At 36.3% G+C, this 18414-nt stretch overlaps 1 protein-coding gene across 1 annotated transcript in view; it reads left to right on the top strand.

The window, feature by feature from the left end:
• The window catches only part of AASDHPPT (aminoadipate-semialdehyde dehydrogenase-phosphopantetheinyl transferase), a 33502-nt gene extending 15345 nt beyond the window's left edge, over positions 1 to 18157 (top strand). Inside the window, exons 3-6 of the mRNA XM_033052915.2 lie at positions 1939 to 2060; positions 2779 to 2940; positions 9564 to 9641; positions 14231 to 18157. Of these exons, the coding sequence (XP_032908806.1) occupies positions 1939 to 2060; positions 2779 to 2940; positions 9564 to 9641; positions 14231 to 14389 (521 nt within the window). The 3' untranslated portion in view covers positions 14390 to 18157. The remainder of the gene's footprint in view (positions 1 to 1938; positions 2061 to 2778; positions 2941 to 9563; positions 9642 to 14230) is intronic.
• Positions 18158 to 18414: the final 257 nt, after the last annotated feature.

Below are 18414 nucleotides of genomic sequence, written 5' to 3' on the forward strand. Positions count from 1 at the left end.
GTCCTCGCTGCGAGCGACAAAGCGGCTTATATTCGGGTGCGGCTTATCTATGGACAAAAACCGAAATATTTGCCAACACCCAGAGATGCGGCTTATAGTCAGTGCGGCTTGTATTCGTGAATTTACTGTAATAGATGAGGAAGGGTACATCAGGAAATTCTAGAATGTTTTGTAGTTTGAATCAAAGGAACAAACCAGAGCCTCACCAGTGTTGTCTTAAATGTTTGAGAAAGGAAAGAAAGTGGGGGAAGAAAAAGTGGATTGTTTTGAGCAGGTACTGATGTAGTTATTTGTAGTTATTTGATTGTAAAATGGGCCATACAAACACAGAGATGAAAGAAAATACCTCTCTCCAAGTTCAACAATGTTTTTTGTTCTTTTTTATTATTTCAGGGAAGTTGGATTGTGTAAGTAGATGGATATGAAATTTGCCTCGGTAATTCATCCAAGCATACTTAACATTGTGGTTGCTTTCGTCTTCGTTGTTTTCTCCAGAGGGAAGTTAGTCCTGTCCTTAGATTGTTTTGGATCATTCCATTAGCTTAGCAGTGCAACTGTCAACAAAATTGTCTTAAGATGTTAGATTTAAAATGCAGTTAAGGGAATCTCTGAAATGTCACTGCCATGTCTTGTGGCATATGTGTGTCAGAAAACACTTTGCAGAATGGTTTGGAAATTGTGAGAAAACCTGAATGTGTGCTTTAGTGTAATATTAGTTTGTTCAGATCAGTTACTACTGCTGCCAATACCTGCTTTTATTTACTGCTTAGATATCTGTAGAAGACAACCAGCTTATAGGGGAGGCTTTACACCTAGTTTAGGATGGGGAACATGAGCATAGGAAAGCAAAGTTCCTTGCTCAGTCAACTCAAAGAATTACTGCCACAACTACAGTTAGAATCTGTATCTTAAGCAATTATTTAGTGAATGGGTTCTTCAAAGTTGCATGGTATTGGGAAGGGGAAAATGTTATGGAATAAATATAACTAATGTTTTATTTTTAGTAAGAACATTGAGTAACCTATCAAATATATTGTCTCAATTGTGTCTCTCCAGATTTTTATTATCCCTACTAAAGAAAATAGGCCATTTTCTGCCGTTGTCTCTTTGGCCACCTGTAAGCCCAGTTGAATTTGTATGCTTGCATGGGATACTGATTGACGTAGGCTATAGGTAGCCAAGCTTGTAACAACATCCATAGGTTACATTGTACTATAGAAATGCCATTGATCAATATAACCACACACTGTAGTGTCTTCTACAAGGTAAATTTAGACTAGTGGGGAAAAGTGGTGTAGCCCCAAAAGACCTGCTGTGCAGTGTCACACAGCTGTGATTATTTTCAGGGGAAGCTTAAATTTAATCTAAGTAGTTGAAGGTTTGGTGGTTTGAGGCTGGGAATTTTGGAGGATTTTTTTTTTCCCTTGGTATATTTCTTACTGTTATTATGGGCACATCTCTACCCCCATTTTTCTTTCAGAGTAAATCCAATCCAAATAGCTTAATATGTTTGTGATAAATTTGGAAGACTGTGCTTAAAAAAGTGTTTCTTTTGTATCCCAGCATCCAAGGGCGGGAGGCAGAATAGCTTAATGAATTTTGACAAACAGCATGCTGTTTTATAAAATGTTACTAGATCAAGCTGTCAGATGCCAGAGACTGTATATGCTACTTTTTTAGTTGAATATAATTTTTTATGTTTATATAAAATCATCATTGGTTAAATACTTTGCATTTTAGAGAGTGCTGGAAATACTGCATCCTGAACAATCATCAGCTCACTGCTTTGAAGCTATATAAATTCAAATGGTGGAGCACAGTTGGTTCATAAATTTTTTTTCTTAAGAGTTTTTTCTAAAGCAATAGTGTGAGATAATTCATTTGCTTATTATTACTACTCTGTTAAAATTTCTGTAAATATCTCTGTCTGATTTATAGGTAGTAGCTCAATTCCAAATTTCTTTCACATAATGAAGCGACAGTTTACTGAAACGGAGTGGGATGTAATCAAGTCTCTGAGTAATGAATGGAGGCAGCTGGATATGTTTTATCGGCACTGGGTAATACTTCTTTTCTTATTTGAAGTCTGCAAATGTTCACATTTCTGATACAATTTATTATTTTCATTATAGTAAAAATATAATCTTTTTGTAGTTGCACAGAATCATAGAATGGTTTAGATTGGAAAAGACATCTAAGATCATCAAATCCACCACTAAACTATGTCCCTAAGCACCACCTCTACCCATAGTTTAAAGAATTTCAGGATGACTCAGCCACTTCCCTGGGCAGCTTTTTCCAGTGCTTGAAAAGCCATTTGATGAAGAAGTTTCTCCTCTTATCCAATCTAAACTCCCCTAGAGCTACTTGATACCATTTCATGTGAAGATATTTTTGGATTTTATATTTCAGTGATTGTTTTAATATCAGAACAACTTGGAGAACCATTGTACAGCAGATATTTCCAATGGGATTTATTAGTGGTTTTAAACACATAGCCAGAACAAGGTAAAGTATTCATATCTGTATATGCCGTAGAGTAATTTCAGTTGCATGTTTATTTTAATATGCAGCAGGTTAGGCTGGGTGTAAACTATGCTGATAACTTTTTTCTCTTGATAATTTTACCAGTCTACCGTCACATTTACAGTAGTGTAAGTCTTAAATTTATTTTGTCAGCAATGTGTACTCAGAAGTAATGTTTACAGAAAAGTAAATAGGAGTTAAAAAAACATTGTATAGCCAATATAAATAAAATGCATTTTTTGTGTCTCTTAGGCCTTAAAAGAAAGCTTCTTAAAAGCCATTGGAGTTGGAATTGGCTTTAACTTGCAGAGAATTGAATTTAATGTGTCTCCATTGCAACTGGAAATAGGGAAGGTGTATAAGGAGACAAAAATGCTTCTGGATGGAGAAAAAGAAGAGGAGTGGACATTTGAGGTAAAGAACTTGTTTTCACCAGTGATAAGCAGTCTCAAGTCCTTATGGTTGTATTGCACATTTGATTTTTTTTTTTTTTTTAATTGCAAACTTCTCATCTTTATTTTGTAGAACCTAATTGAGCTTAATAAAAATTTTGGATACAAATCTGCAGCATTTTAAAGGTTTTTTTTGTGATTGCAAGGACACCCCATAGATGGATTCATTATAATGTCTTTTTATTTTTCCTGTGCCTGGAGTATATTTCCTGCACTCTGGGAAGTTCATTCTAAGGCATGCAGGAAGTTCGCAGAAATATATTCAAACCCGATTTCTTGAACAGGCTCGAGATTTTAAAGTTCTTCTTCAGTTGGTCTAAAACTGTTGGTCTCAATAGTCTAACTGAGTCTTGGGGTGGGGTTTTGTTTTCCTTCTTCAAAGTTACTGGGGCTTATCACTAAAACATCTATTATTTCAGATATGGTAAGAAATACCAGTACCATCTCATGTAGTTTAAAAGATACATAGGGGAAGAACGGATAGGGTCATAGTTTACAGGTGGACCTGGCAGTGCTGGGTTAACAGTTGGACTTTAACACAGTTAAAAGTATTTTCCAGCCTAAATGATTCTGATTCATAATGATCTCAAGTTATTTATTACCAAAAAAAAAAACAAGCTTTAAAAAAAATTAAATCACAATCCTATTTCTCTACACCCCAGAGGCATGTTTACTCAACCACTTTAAACAAAGCAAAAAATGGAACAAACTGTCAAATGCACTTTTCAGTAAGATTATTCAGTTTTGAATATTTGCATTTTGAAAATACCTATATTGTTGGAGACAACTGTTCCAATAGAGCTGTGTAAATGACAAATTTCTGCTGTATGCTTATTTTCTTTAGTGTACAAACATGTACCCTGTGCATGTCGTGTGAAAGAATGAATGTTCCAGTAATGTTTGAGTTCAGAGTATAAGCTTCTCTCTTCATAGTTCATTCCTTCATTCAGCATTCCTGTCCACTTTTGGTTTTGTGTTACTTTACAAGTCTATGCATACTAAATCAGTCCTCTTACTTAATTCCTATATAGTATAGCAATACCAGTATGTCATGAAATTCACTAGTTGGAATTACACTGGCAATTATTGGGAAAGCCTGTGACACATCTTGTACCAGAATGCTTTCTGTATTACTGCAGTGTACCATGGCCAGGGGAACATCTGCCTGTCTTCATTGAGTTCTGGAATTCCTAATTTTGGTCTTTGATGTGCCTGTGGTTGATTGACAGCAATAACCTGAAGATGATGATGTAGATAGCTCCCTGTAATACTTAAATGCTTTCTAATTGTTTGGATTTTCCTTATTACTTAGTAATTACTGCTAGAACATTTGTGCAGTTTTTGTTTGAGCAATGTCTCCACTTCCACACTTGCCCTCCTGCTTCCCAAGAGTGCAGCATTATAATGAGGCAGATTCTTGTATTTCAGAGGAAGGGCTTAATATCAAGTTTCCTTTAAATACAATTTCAACTGTGATATAATTTCCTTTAAATATCAACATTCATTAAAATTAAATAAATAAAATGTTTCTCAGTTACCAGTATCCAGAGTGCCTGAAATTAAACATTGCTTTACTTTTTTGTCTCAGTTGCCAAGTTTCTTTTAATTTTGTGTCCATTTTCTTACTTAGAAAAGTCTTTTTTTGGCTCATCAGATTTTTGAAATAACTTTTTAGTTGAAAACACTAATTTTGAGAAATCTGAAAGAGTCACCCAAGAACAGACATTAAGTCACCTGTGCGTATTACTGATACAGTCTTTTCCTTAGGGTCCCTGTTCCAAGTTTGAGGGAGCTTTTTCTATCAAATAAAAAAAATCTAATGACCTCAGTTCTACATTTCAGAACTGCCTATATCTTAGTGAAAGGAAATGATCAAAGAGAGCAAGACTGTTTAAAATTCGGCTATCACATATTTTGATTGATTCATTTTAGTTTTAAAGAGAACCTAATTTACTAAAAATGCAAGGGAGAAATAAAGGGGATTTTACCCATTACAATTACACAAAATATTCTGAAATCTCCTTCAGAAAGTACCATGTAATATGAAAAAGATAACTTTAAATTCATAAAGACCAGGAAAAAATCCACCACTTTATCCTTGTCATGACTAAAAGGTCAAGAGAAATACTAATGAATCAGAACAAATCAAAGTTGACACTATTTAGAGACCCTGTAACTGTTCACAGTCAGAGCAAAGCCAATTCAAATTGGAGAAAGAATTTTCTGCGAACAGTGCAAAAAGGTTTCTCTTATTTCATTGTAAATACCAAATTAACTACTCTGTTTATGGTCCTTTTACCAAGGGTTTAGTTTTGCTCGAAGTATCTTTGCCCTCATTCACTCCCCACATTTTTTGGCTTGAATGGAAGGCAGTTGATCAGAAACAGCCTCTTGTTTGATCTTGATGGAAGGATTTAGCTTTAGGGTCTTGTTTTCATATATTACTGTAGAATTTGCTATGCAGATTCCCTTCAGCTGTTGTGGAAGGAGTTAGAGGGATAAAAAGTTTAGTTTAAAAGCATCAATTTAATTTTAAGATATGTCTGCTATATGTGTTGAATATGCTTTATTCGTACAGACAGTACACTCTTTCCTCATTTTAAAATGGTGACTTTGCTTAGTAATAACTAAAAGACAGCTAGCTCAGTGAGGAGTGATAGCAGTATTTTGTCAGGGTGTTGATTTAGGATGGAGTCATTATGATGATGGTGATGATTATTATTATGGGTAATTCTATATACTCCATTTACTTCCTTTGAAGAAAATAAACTTGGACAACTGTCCTAGTTTCATCTCTGGTATAGTTAATTTTCTTCTTAATAGCTGGCATAGTGCTGTGTTTTGAATTTAGGATGAGTATAGTGCAGATAACACACTGAAACAAAGTCAGGGACTCCATCTTCTCATAGTGCCCTGCCAGTGAGGAGACTGTGTGGTATGAACTGCCTACTACTATGATACGAATGTAGTAGTTCATTCAAGTAAAAATGAAAGAAGTCGATTAAAAACAGTTATGACAAATTTTGTCATTTAAGGAGATGAATATAAGTTTATAAGATAGATTTGTAGCAGATCTTATCTATGGACAAATATATTGGCACTGGAACTATACCAGCACAGGAACAGGTTTCCCAGAGAACTTGTGGGTGTCCCATCCCTGGAAGTTTTTAAAGCCTGATTGGATGGGGTCCTGAGCAACCTGGTCTAGTGGAAGGTGTCCCTGTCCAAGGCAAGTGGTTGGAATGAGATGATCTTTGAGGTCCCTTCCAATGTAAACCATTCAATGAGATTTTGAAAAATAAATTCATAGTTAGCAATTTGCAAAATGTTAGATGTATTTGTGACCCTTTCCTTATTGGTACCAGTTGTATACAATTGATTAAGAAGAATAACTGGACAGCACTTACTGGAATTGATATTAGAGAAGAATCTTAAATGAGATATAAGACATTTCTGTTTTCCTATCTACCTCAACATTGGATACAATTATTTTACATAGGAAGCACATGATTTATCCTAAACTTCATTCCAGGATTAAGAATCACCTGGGAGAACTGCCATTGCACAAATAACATTTTGCATTTTTTCACAACACAAATATTTGCTTGGTTTGTTTATGCGCAGATAGATTACTTCCAGAACCTGAATTTCAACGAGAGATTACCTGCGTCAATTGGAAACATATTTAGTAATTGCTGGTGTGCAACTGTAGTTGGCATCTCTCACCCTCAGTAAGAGACGTTAATCCTGTTGCATTGTCAGGAATAAATAAGACTTTTGTTTCTAAGACTAGCTAATCCTACTGGATTCACTCATCAATCAGTTCTGCTGGCTGGGAAGGTACAGATTCATCATAAGCTGTTGTTGAGTGAATTCATAATGATTTGAATTCCAGACACATCATTCTGCTGAGTCTTTGAAATGAGATCATTGTAAATCTCTGTGTGCTCTAGTAACACTTTTGTTCTGTGCAGAAAAAAACAGATTTTCGTCCATTATATGTTTTCTGGTTAATAGAGAGGAATCTTAACAAAATAAGCTCTCTACCCTGAAGGAATTCTGTATGAGTGTCCTCTTTTTGTTTAATCATTTATTTCCATTTAAAATACTCAATTTATAAGCTGGTATATCAGTATCTCCAGGGAAGAAGCTGATCTGCAGTTTTTTATAGTTTCAGTATGTTTCATTAATTCCATTGCTTAAGGTTTTTGCTGACCACTAGTGAAGGTCAGAATAGATATTCCTTTCTGTATTTGATTTAGATTTACATTGCTCTGAAACAGCAAAGATAGATAAACAGTGTAGTTTGTTTTATTGTAAGATGCTGAAAGCTCTCTTTTGACCACAGAGGATACATGAAATAAATGAAATGGAACCTTTTTCGTTCACTGTTCATTGGGCAGGGTCCCTGCAGGGAAGGTCTGTCTAAACAGTCACTGCCTGTTAAATGCAGCTTTTAACTGAAAAAACATTATTTTATATATAAAAATATGTAAAATACTATCTATAATATTTTTTTAGTTGAACAAACAAGAAGTAATATAAGTTGACTTCATAAAAAGAAAATTCTGTGCTTAAAACTGTTTGCAGCCTTCTAATTACAGGTGTAAGCCACTGCTGGTTGTGGTGTACTGTGACCTCTGTTCTGATCTGTGTTTGACCTCTTGGACATGCAAAAAAATGAAAGAAGGGCAGAAAATGAAGTAATTAAAAAGGGGATATAGTAATTTTTCCATCCAGAAAAGCACAAACCACTGCCACTACAGAAATGGTTTAACAACACCTGATGAAGCATCTAATATTCATAGTCTTTCTTGTTTTTGAGGAAGTTACAGAAATGTGCACACTGAGTACAAGTGTTGCTTCTGAGATAGAATTCTTTATGCTTGACTTACTTGCAGTTTTATATCCTAGTAAAGGAGTGGGAAACACAGTAAATGATACCCCATAGGAAGTGCATTTATAGCTCTTGCAGTCATGTAAACTACTGCTTATGCTGTAGGTTTATTAGTGTTTCTTATATTAAGTATTTTTCTTAATCTAGACAGAATTGAAATACTCATTTTCTTACTAGCACTTTGCAAAAAGGTACGACAACATGAACTTGAATGGGTTTTCTTTTATGTAGGTGAGGGTTCTAAAATTCACTGCTAAAGCTGCCAAATTTGGGGCACAGTTTTGGTGCTGAAGAGATCAAAGTAAAAGCACAGTTCTATTTCCTGACTAGCACCTCTCAGCCAAGGCGCCCACGTGTGCCAGAAACATCTCCCAGCTTTGCAGTTGTACTGGTGCTACACATCACTGGAGCAGCTGTTGCCTTGGCTGAGCTGGGCTGAGTAGATTTGAGCTGAGCAGCTTGGCACCTTTTTATATATGTGTGTGTGTGTGTGTATATATATATATACAGGGCTGTTTTGGAATCACAGAAATGGTATCCTGGCAACTGAAGCCTTTGAAAATCCTCTATAGTGGAAGAACTGTAGAAAAGCCTGATGCACACTGTCACCATTGTTCTAAAAGACATTTTGCTTAGATTAAAAGGGGAGAAAAATGAGGCAACCAACAACCTGTCAGAGGAAATAGGAGGAAATTATTGTTCTTTCTTTATATTATAATATAGTGCAGTTAGAATATTTCCACAGGAAGCCAAAACTGGAGATTGAGTCTTATGAATAGGAGGAGAGAGTTTTAGAGATATCCTGCATTATCCTCAGGAGACTATGACTTTATGATTTTCAGATTAATGGCAATATTGAAATTGATCACTTTCCTGGATAAAATTCTTGTTAATCTTCATTTCTACTTTAGAAAGTGTGCAGAAATTGCGTGAAAACTTTCGAATAAAGAAGCAGGGCAAATTTTTTTCCTCCCTTTAGATATATATATTTTTTTAAGTCAATGAAATTATGGCTTGGCTATAGAATAAGCATTATTCAGGAAACAGTAAAAGTCTTTGGGGTTCATTTTCCTGAAATTGTTTAAGATAAATTTTTAGTCTTTCTAGAAGAAAATGCTTTCAAACCAAACTATTAAATAGGTAAAAACTATATTACTAAATATGTAGTTATACATCTAGAAATGTTGATTCATATTTATACATAGCAGTACTCACAATGTCTGGAATTTAAAGTTGTGCTCTTACATGCTGTCTGAAACCAAGAGAGAGAGTAATTGATTTAAATTTACACTGACATCATTGTTTCTCAGAATACCTTCTAGAGGTTCACAGTTCATCTCACTAGAAAAGGATCACTAAGATGGGCTATATGGTTTGGGACTTAGAAGGGACTGGTAAAGGAATGCTTAGGTCACAAACTGGAATACAAATATCTACAAATGGATAAGGTGATGATAACCTATAGTAATCTGTCCTCAGCCCTGTGAAAATTTTAATGTGTCTGCATCATTGAGCTCTCCAATAAATCTGCTAAAAAGTTCTATTGCCTTTTGAATGTCATTATTTTAAAGTATTTTAAATGATCTTGTGCTGTTGTTCTGAACCATACTCTAAACCCTTATATAGTCTATACTCTGGAAACAAAGTAAAGAAAATGCATTTACATTTCTGTTTTTCATCTTTACTAGGAAACCCGCTTGGATGATCAACATCATGTTGCAGTGGCACTTGGAAAACAGGAGGGATCTGTACAGAAGGATTCTGATGTAAGGAATTGTTAAGTAATTTCATGTCTTGCTGAAGTGTTTCCTCTAGTTCTGTTGTGCCTATTCCAGGAAAAGTCTGTGAAGGAGAAATAGTTTCAGAAGACAGCAACAGATAATGTTGAGTCTGTAATGTATGTATTCAATGTGTTCATTCAAGAGAAGATTAAGTGATTTTTGTCATAGCCTGCTAGTACTCATGTGGGAAAGATGGTTTTCACAGAGGGAAATGGAAACAGTAAACCAATCTGGACTGCTAAACTTGTATGACACCTCACTAAGTTGATTTTAGTGAGGGACTGTCAGTGCGTGTATCCCAGAGCAGATACATGCTCAAACACCATTGACAAGACAGCCCTTGAGACAAGCAAAAACAGCCAACAGATGGGAAGAACAGCAGTATTAGTCTTCATTCCATGTGGTGTCTCTATTGAGAGAAAGAGAAAAGCTACTTAAAAGCTTTTCATGATTTTCTGTGTAATTTAAAAAAGACCTCAGTCATGAAAGTAGCAGTAAAAGTCAAATTTAAGAGACAGGCAGACTGGCAAGTTGTAGCCAAAACAGTCAGTCAGTCAGCAAATTAAGAGTGTGACAAATTGCCAGATTTTTCTGTGGTGTTCTAGTTGCTCACAAGAAATTGGTTAGTTGTTTTCTGTTATTTAGATACAAAGATTCTACCAGGAACTAGAAAAAAAAAGAAAATTAGTATAGGAATGGATAAAAACATTTTCACAGTAATGCACGCTATCTGTCATGGTAAAAAAGTCTGTGTTCATGGATAACAAAGGGAGACAGACCTTTTAACTAGAAATGGTTAGATTGAGAAAAAGAGGTATTAAACTCCCTTTGAGGATTTACTGTGTTAAATCAGTGGACAAATATTTTTTACGCAATTATGTGCATTCTTTTTGGCAGGACATACTTAAGTTCCTGGTGGGGTTGTGCATCATCCTTCTGACAGAAATACTGATAACTCTAAGTCTGAGGTGAAAAGAAGGTGGCCATTATTTTCAAAGACAATTACCTAAGTATGCTACAGGAAGCTGGGATTTTTAAGTATTGACCTTCACCATCATGGTCACTTACCTTAAAAGTATCATAGAAAAAATAACCATGATATCAAAGGTTGTGATGAAAAGTCTTTGAATCAAGAGGAGTCTCAAAGGCTTACTTGTCCACTGACTAAATTTATGATGACCTAAATTTCATTATCTCAGTTCAATGAAGAAAGGTCATTTTAAGCAGAACAAGAGAGCATTCTGAGACTCCGCAGTAAGGAAATTAAGTGAAAATTTATGTATTGTTACATTGTGCCTTTTTATGCCTTCTTCTAACAGGAAAATGGAGGAAATTAAATTTGCCTTCTCTCTTTGTAAAAGAACCATAAAAAAGATTCTATTTATTGCCAGATGTGTTGAAAGAAAAAATTGTTCATTCTAGCTTAACATGTGTGTAAATGTTACCCAGTTGTTTCAGTATGTCCATGTTTGTGTCTGTTCCCTCTCTGCACTCACAGGATTAATTCGTTATGGCCAACTTGCAGAACATTTTCAGCTTTCTTCACAAAATGATATCACGTACCTATAATTCCCAGGAAAGACCAATTGTTATGCCAATGAACTGTAATTAAAAATCTCTAGTGTCAAGAGTTTTATCAAAATGCTAGTGACTGCTGTATGCTTAAGGAAACAGAGCACTTACCTGTGCTTTTAACCTAGATCTAGACATTTATCTGAGGCTAGTCTCGATAAAAGATAGCTTTTTTATAAATACTGTGTAGGATGTAAAGTGTCTCCTGTCTAACACTTGCTATACTTCACAAGAGCTGTGATGCATTAGTCAGGAGACACACTTCCTTCAGACAAGCACGTGCTGAAGTTCAGACTTCCTGTTAACAACTACTTAGCTCAGAGGCTTGGTTCATATTTGGTACGCCTCTGTAATGTCACTTGCATGGCTCTAGGCACCATTCCTGCAGCATTACCTCATCTCCAAAATGTCAGATTAACAGAAATGTCTCAACACCACGTTACCTGTATAAGGACATAAAGTAAGAGGCATCTCAATCTTTTTTCAGTCTGAATTGATAGCTAGGAGTTCTTCTGTGTTGTTACAACAAGCACAAACCATGTTGTTGTTTCTGCATTTATTCCTAAAAGCCTACTGTTCAAATACTGAAGTGGAGAATTTTTGCTTTTTGCCTGTTTGCTGACCTACCTTCATCAGTGTGACAGAAAGGGATAACAAAATCCTCAAAACTGACCTTGGACTGAGTCACCTGCAGCACTTGGATGCAAGCAAGGAAGGGTCTACAAGGCACAATTACGAACAAATTCCCCAAATTTTCTCCTGGAACACAGTGTGCTGGAGTGCCTCTGAAGTGCCTGACACCATGCACTCAGGATGAGGAATAAACATGATGAGTCAGAGGTCTGTCTGTGGCTGCAGGGTTCCAAGAACACGAAATGGTGGAGTTCAGGATCCTGGGGCAGTGAGGAGGACTCATAACCCTTAACATGAGGAGAGAAAACTTTCTCCTCCTCAAAGTACAGAGAGGGGTCCTGTGGGATAAGGCCTCAGAGGAAAGCTGCGCCCAAGAAAGATGCTTAACATTCAAGGATCATCTCTTCCACTCTCAAGAGAGTTCTGTCTCACTGCATATGAAGTCAGGCAAAAAGGCCAGAAGGTCTGCATGGATGAACAGGATGCTCCTAGCCAAATTTGAACATAGAAAGGGAAGCATACAGAGGGTGGGAACAAGAATTGGTAAATGATAAGAATACAGAAATAGTATCTGAATATTTCTCAGATAGGGATGAAGTTAGAAAAGCTAAAGCCCAAATAGAATGTAATCTCACCAGGGATGTTTGAAGCAACAAGAAGCACTTCTGCAAGTGCCAAGAAGCCAAAGGGAAGGGTTTTACTCAACAAGACAAATGTTGAAAGAGGCTGAGGTGCTGAATGCCACCTTTGCATTAGTATTTATTAGCAAGGCTGACCATTAGGAATCCCAGGTTGCAGGGATGAAAAAGGAAGGAGCAAGGAAGATGTACCTTTGGAGGAAGAGGATTAGGTCAGAGAATGCTTGAGCAAACTGAATGGGGGGTAAGTCAGTGAATATTTCTGGGATACAGCTGGCATTGCAAGGCCCCTCTCAATAATCTTTGATCACAGGGACTGGGAGAAGGGCCTGAAGACTGGAAGAAAACATGGAAGGAGACCCAGGCAATTACGGGTCTGACAGCTTCTCTGTGGTTGCTGGAAAGGTGGCAGAAGAGCTAATTCTGAACACCATTTCCAAGCACAGCAAGGGCAAAGAAATCAGCAGGACTAGTCAACATTGCTTTGCCAAGAGAAAGTCACACTCGACCAGTTTGGTAGATGAGCTTAGAGCAGTGGGTAATTGTCTACCTGTATTTCAGTACCTTCTATCTCTGGCACTGTCTCTCATAAGATCCTCCTAGAAAAATGCTGAGTACTGGGTCAGCAGACAGTGAGGTGCATTGGAAACTGGCTTAATGTTTGGGCCCAGGGTGTGGTGATAGTGCTACCAAGTCTGGCTGGAGGCCAGTTAGCAGTGCTGTGCCTAGAGGTCAGTGCTGGGTCCAGTGCTGTGTAACAGCTTCATTAATGACCTGGATGATGCTGCAGGGCACCCTCAGCAGGTCTGCTGGTGACACCAGACTGGGAGAAGTGGCTGATACACCTGAGGGATGTAGTGCCACAGAGAGAGACCCTGGCAGGCTCATCAAAAATGAGTCAGTTTGTGTGATGTACTGAGTAGCACCACTGCAGAGGAGCCCTACTGAATTTTATGAAATATTAAACATAAACTTGAGCAAATGCCCAATTAGAAGAATTAACTATATTTATATTTGATTCATTCAAACTGTACTGTCTTCCCTGCTGCCTGGAAACAATTACATTTGGAGATGTGTACAGCAGACTGCACAGTAGTGTGCTCAAAAAAACAAAAAACAAAAAAACCCCAAATATTTTTCTTCTTTGAAATGTGATTTTTCTTGGAGTGATGAAAGTAACATGGAGACTGTGACACTGTCATCTCTGATATTTCAGTCCACATTTAATTCAATTTAACATGGGGAATTCCAGGTTGATTGTGATCACTTTAGTTTTTAAGTAGCATTTGTGTCTGAGAGAAGCATGCAAAACATCAGTGACTACTGGTATTGAAGAGTACAGATAGGCACACCTAGTGGAATAAATCCTTGCAAAATTGTCTCAAATAACTATATCTGCTGATGAATGAAGTACCATTTGTTTGATAGTGGTCATTTTCTTTTTTACTGGAATTAAACAGTCTTTGTGTCATACTTGCAGCATTCTATAGCCCTTGTTCCGTCAGTTGTGTGAACTGGTTTCGACACAAACTCGATTTTTCTCTGTGGCCTGTTACATGCTTCTAATAGTTACTGTGTAACCTAAAGGGGAGCAAGTCACATTAGTCTCAAATGTAAAATGTTTTCTTTCTTCTCCATTAAGCAATGTGTAGCTTAAACATGACAGAGAACTTTACAGGAAGAAAATTGATATTTATTGATTCATGTTATGCTAATATGTGTTTTCTTTAGGTCCGTTCCATGGAGCCTAACCAACCGCAATTTACAGTATTGACTTTCGAAGATTTAGTTGCGTCTGGTATTCCAGTCACACCTGAGGATTCTGCATATTGGGATAATTTCTGTTTAAAGCAGGAGGGTCCAGTGAGACAGAGCTCACATTCAAGATAAGACTGTGTATAAGAAAAAGAAACTTAACCAAAGTTCTTATGCTGTTGTCCTGTTTAATTTGAAGTATGGGAATAAGTGCACATGTGTAAATGAAGTGGATCTTTCCCTGTTTAATCTGATAACTTGATTTTGATGACACTTCATTGGAATTGTAAAGAAGACTTATTTCCTTACTGAAGGAATTCTGAATGAAAAGCCTAAACCAACATGCCTTTTTGCATCTCCTTTCCTGTGGCTCTTACAATTCAGGAATTATCCAGGCTAGGAACAGAAAGCAGTTGTATAATAATGTTGTTTATTAATGAACAAGTGCTTAGTATATAAAAATGTGTTTCCGTACTTATTTATGTTGAAACTTAAATTATGATGCTGCTTTTTCTCATACAAAAATTATTCATTTATGTTCAGATGGACAAATAAAGTCAGGAAAATTGGTACAAATTCTTGCGCTGTTACTGTGTGATGCAGGTGTTTGTACAACACTTGGTATTGTACACCAAGGCTGAAAAGGTCTGAGTCTTAGTAGTCTTGGAGCTATATGTGTGCAAAAATAGTTTGAGACAGGGAATTAGCTTACAAATATTTCATAGTCTTTTCACTTCTTATATTTGTTTTAAAGCTTCCTGTATGCAATTTAGTATTTGTCTTTTAACAGTTCTTTTTTGTATTTTGTCCCTCAGCGATAGATGCAAACCAAGCAGCAGTTCAGTTTTCCTAGGCTTGCATTTGCATCAGCCATGGAGGAAACCCAAAGAAAAAAAAGCTATTTACTTTTTTCCAAATAGTCTTGTAATACCTGATGACAGAACATTTTACTGTCCTAACAGTAAATGAAAGTTTCTGGAGATCTATAGATTTTGGGTGCACATCTAGAATATTTTGTCTTCTTTTTCAAAATAAATCCTGTTTTGTGCCATTACCTCTCACTCTTCTTTCTAGAAATCATAGATACAATGTGGTCCATCTAAATTTGAGAAAACATACTGAACAGAATGATCTTTGCACAAAAATAATTAACTTCTGTCCTACAGTTAAACATTGAATTTGGGGTTGTGTGCAACTAGGCTGCACACTGTATTCTGGTGTATACCATGAAAAGGAGAATCTACTTGTAGTGTACCCACTGAATCTGTGCCTTATTACAAAGACAAAGAAAAGTTTGCGAGAGAGGATAATTTTTACAACTGTTTTACAAGCATTTGGAAATCTGCTGTAGATAATTCTGAATTCACACATGCTATTAAACTCTCCTGCTTCCAGTGCTAGTTAATATTTTTGTTTCCATTTCTATGACTCTTCATCCTGCATGGTAATCATAGTTTTTAGTGTTTTGCTTTTTTTTCCTCCAGAACTGCAAATCAGTGAAGCAATGACTCTTCCCTTCAGACTCCACAGGGGCTAAATTAGATGTTCAGTAACTTCAAATATGAAGTTTAAAAAAAATACAGAATATTTTATATAAAAATTCTAAACCATGTATTCCAGATTTTTTTGTCTTTCAGAAAAATGAAATTCAGTTTGCAATAATTTGCAATCCACAGAGGTCCAGTATATGCCAATCAGTCACTGGACCCATCAATTGCAGCTTTGCTAGACAGTTTGAAGTTGCCAGCTTTTTTGCAATGAATCAAACTGCATGTAAGAGATGACCTCAATAGAGAAATTTTGTATTTAGATTTCTGGAAATAAGAGAGTTAATTTCATATTAGAGACTAGTTGGTTTTGCATGGAAGCAGTGTCTCAGACCAGAAATTTTCTTTCATTGGAAAGAGTTTTAAAAGTATTAATGAATTATTTATAATATTGAGCTTGCATGTAAGTAGAGGACAAACCAATTTTCTTAGATTAGAAGTTAGAAAATTTTGTTTGGTTTTCTTGCAAGGAATATGATCCTTTTCAAGACTGTATCTAATTAGAAAGACCTAAAAGAGTTTGTTTTGGTTGGTTTTCCATGAAACAAAATCTTCATTTACAGTGGTTCATAAAGAATTGTCTAGAAGAGTGAAGTCTCACATTCTGATTTTTTCCCATGCCTTTTAATTTACACTGAACTCTTTGAAAAATGAGATTAATCTCCTTTTTAATCTTAATAGCAATGAGGTTAGGTGATGGTAATGCCTTTTGAAGAGCCACTTGAGTCAAGTTGTTTCATATCAGTGCAAATGGGCACAGTTATTACACTTGCTTTTACCTCAGTGGGAAAGAGCATCTGGATCATTATGGAATTTTTGGCTAAAAGCATGCTGCTAAAAGGCCAGCAGGACATTCTGACTCCTTATGAATGTGAATGATCCTTCTTAAAGTCAGAAAAAAGTTTTTCTGGGTATCTGTGCTGTGGTGGCACATACTGAAATAAGCCTTTCTAGTGTGTACAAATAAATTTATGTAATTTCGCTGTTCTAAGATTAATTTCTTTTTTAATTCACCATCAGACTTTTTGGTGATAAAAAGATAATTGAGTCCTTTCTCCACACAAGGCCATAACACTGACTTACTTGCATTTCCACAGAATAGAGTCCTAATGGCCACTGAGTCCCTCTGCCGTTTTAGAACAGCTCCAGCTTCCCTCACTAGGTCAAGCTGTCAACCCAGTCCAGGGTAGGTGAGCTGACCTTTGTTTAGTTTTCTAGATACAGTCCTTGACATAACTGTACCACAAGTCTGAGAGGTTAAGAAGCTGCAAAAACACAAGCTCTGCTCCACACGAGCCTTTCCCAGCAGAGGCTGCAGCTGGGTAGACTTTTTTCCCTGTGGAACAGCATTGACCCATCCTCCTGTTTCTCAAATTCTCAGGATTAGCTGTTAGATTAGATCTGCTGTCGTAGGTGGCATATCAACACAGTGTTTCTGAGAAGTACTTACTGACAGTCTCTGACCAAAACATAAATTTTAAGTTTTGGTCTTCAGTGAAAAGATTGTTAAAAGTAAATAGATGTGTTTTAGTTTGGACTTGCTCAAACCTACTTGTATATTACATCAAAAATGGTCAAGTGGATTAGGAACTTTGGGGGTAAAACTGGATTCAAGGCAATTAGCAACTGTGTGACAAGAGACAGGTGCCATTTGATAAGAAAATCTCTGACTTTGAAAAGTAGAACATGTGAGTTCACTCAGCCTTTTACAGAGTCTGTAACTTACACAAAGTGTAGATTGTTGTTGTCTTATGGGATCAAGTCCATTGATGTAAATCAAGTATGCTCATCTTAGACCAGAAATCAGAGATGCATCAACAGACGTAGTGTGTATGTGGTTGTTATATGTGTGCTCTGGGAAACATCCAGGCAACAGCTCAACTTTTAAACAACCATCATTACCCAAGACACTGCAATAAGGAGATGATTTGTGAAAAAAGTTTAAAAGATGGTTATGCAAGTCAGCATAGTGTGCCCCTTTTTTTGAGCATTATAGTGCTATATTCTACAAAGAAGGTAAGTGGTTCTTGGGAAAATTGATACAACCATGTTAAAACAGTGATTGAGACTGTCAGCCGTAACTGCTGCCTAATTCTGCAGGTGTGCTTCGTTGTCCTCCAGAATACAGTTAGTTCATTCTTTTTAGAAAACATAAGCATGAAAGTAGATTCTGGATTTTCAAGAGAGACAACATTTGAAAAGTGGTTTTTTTATTTTCAAAAAGTCATTTTTCGTAATATGTTATTTTCTTGAGCTGCACGTGCAGTTTTTTATGGCCAGACACTGTATATGAATCTCATTTCTTCTAAGATTGGGTATAATTTCTTTACTGCAATAAAATGTGGACTATTTTGTGTTTGTGTAGTCTATTTGTGGTTATTATTTTGTCTTGTTATTACTTAGACCCAGACGTAGGTGAGATTACTGAAACACTTGTCTAACACTTTTTTGCTATTTTGGAAACAATTTATGGGGCCACGAAACTGTACACTCTTAATGACATCCTTTGGATGAATCATGAAGCCATGGTCTGGACCAGTTTTTCACTACTTAACTTCTTCCAATTTTAATTTTGCTGCATACAACCCAGTTTCTGACAAATACAGCATAATG

Source organism: Catharus ustulatus, chromosome 2, assembly GCF_009819885.2.
Source record: "Catharus ustulatus isolate bCatUst1 chromosome 2, bCatUst1.pri.v2, whole genome shotgun sequence".
Classification (NCBI taxonomy): domain Eukaryota; kingdom Metazoa; phylum Chordata; class Aves; order Passeriformes; family Turdidae; genus Catharus; species Catharus ustulatus.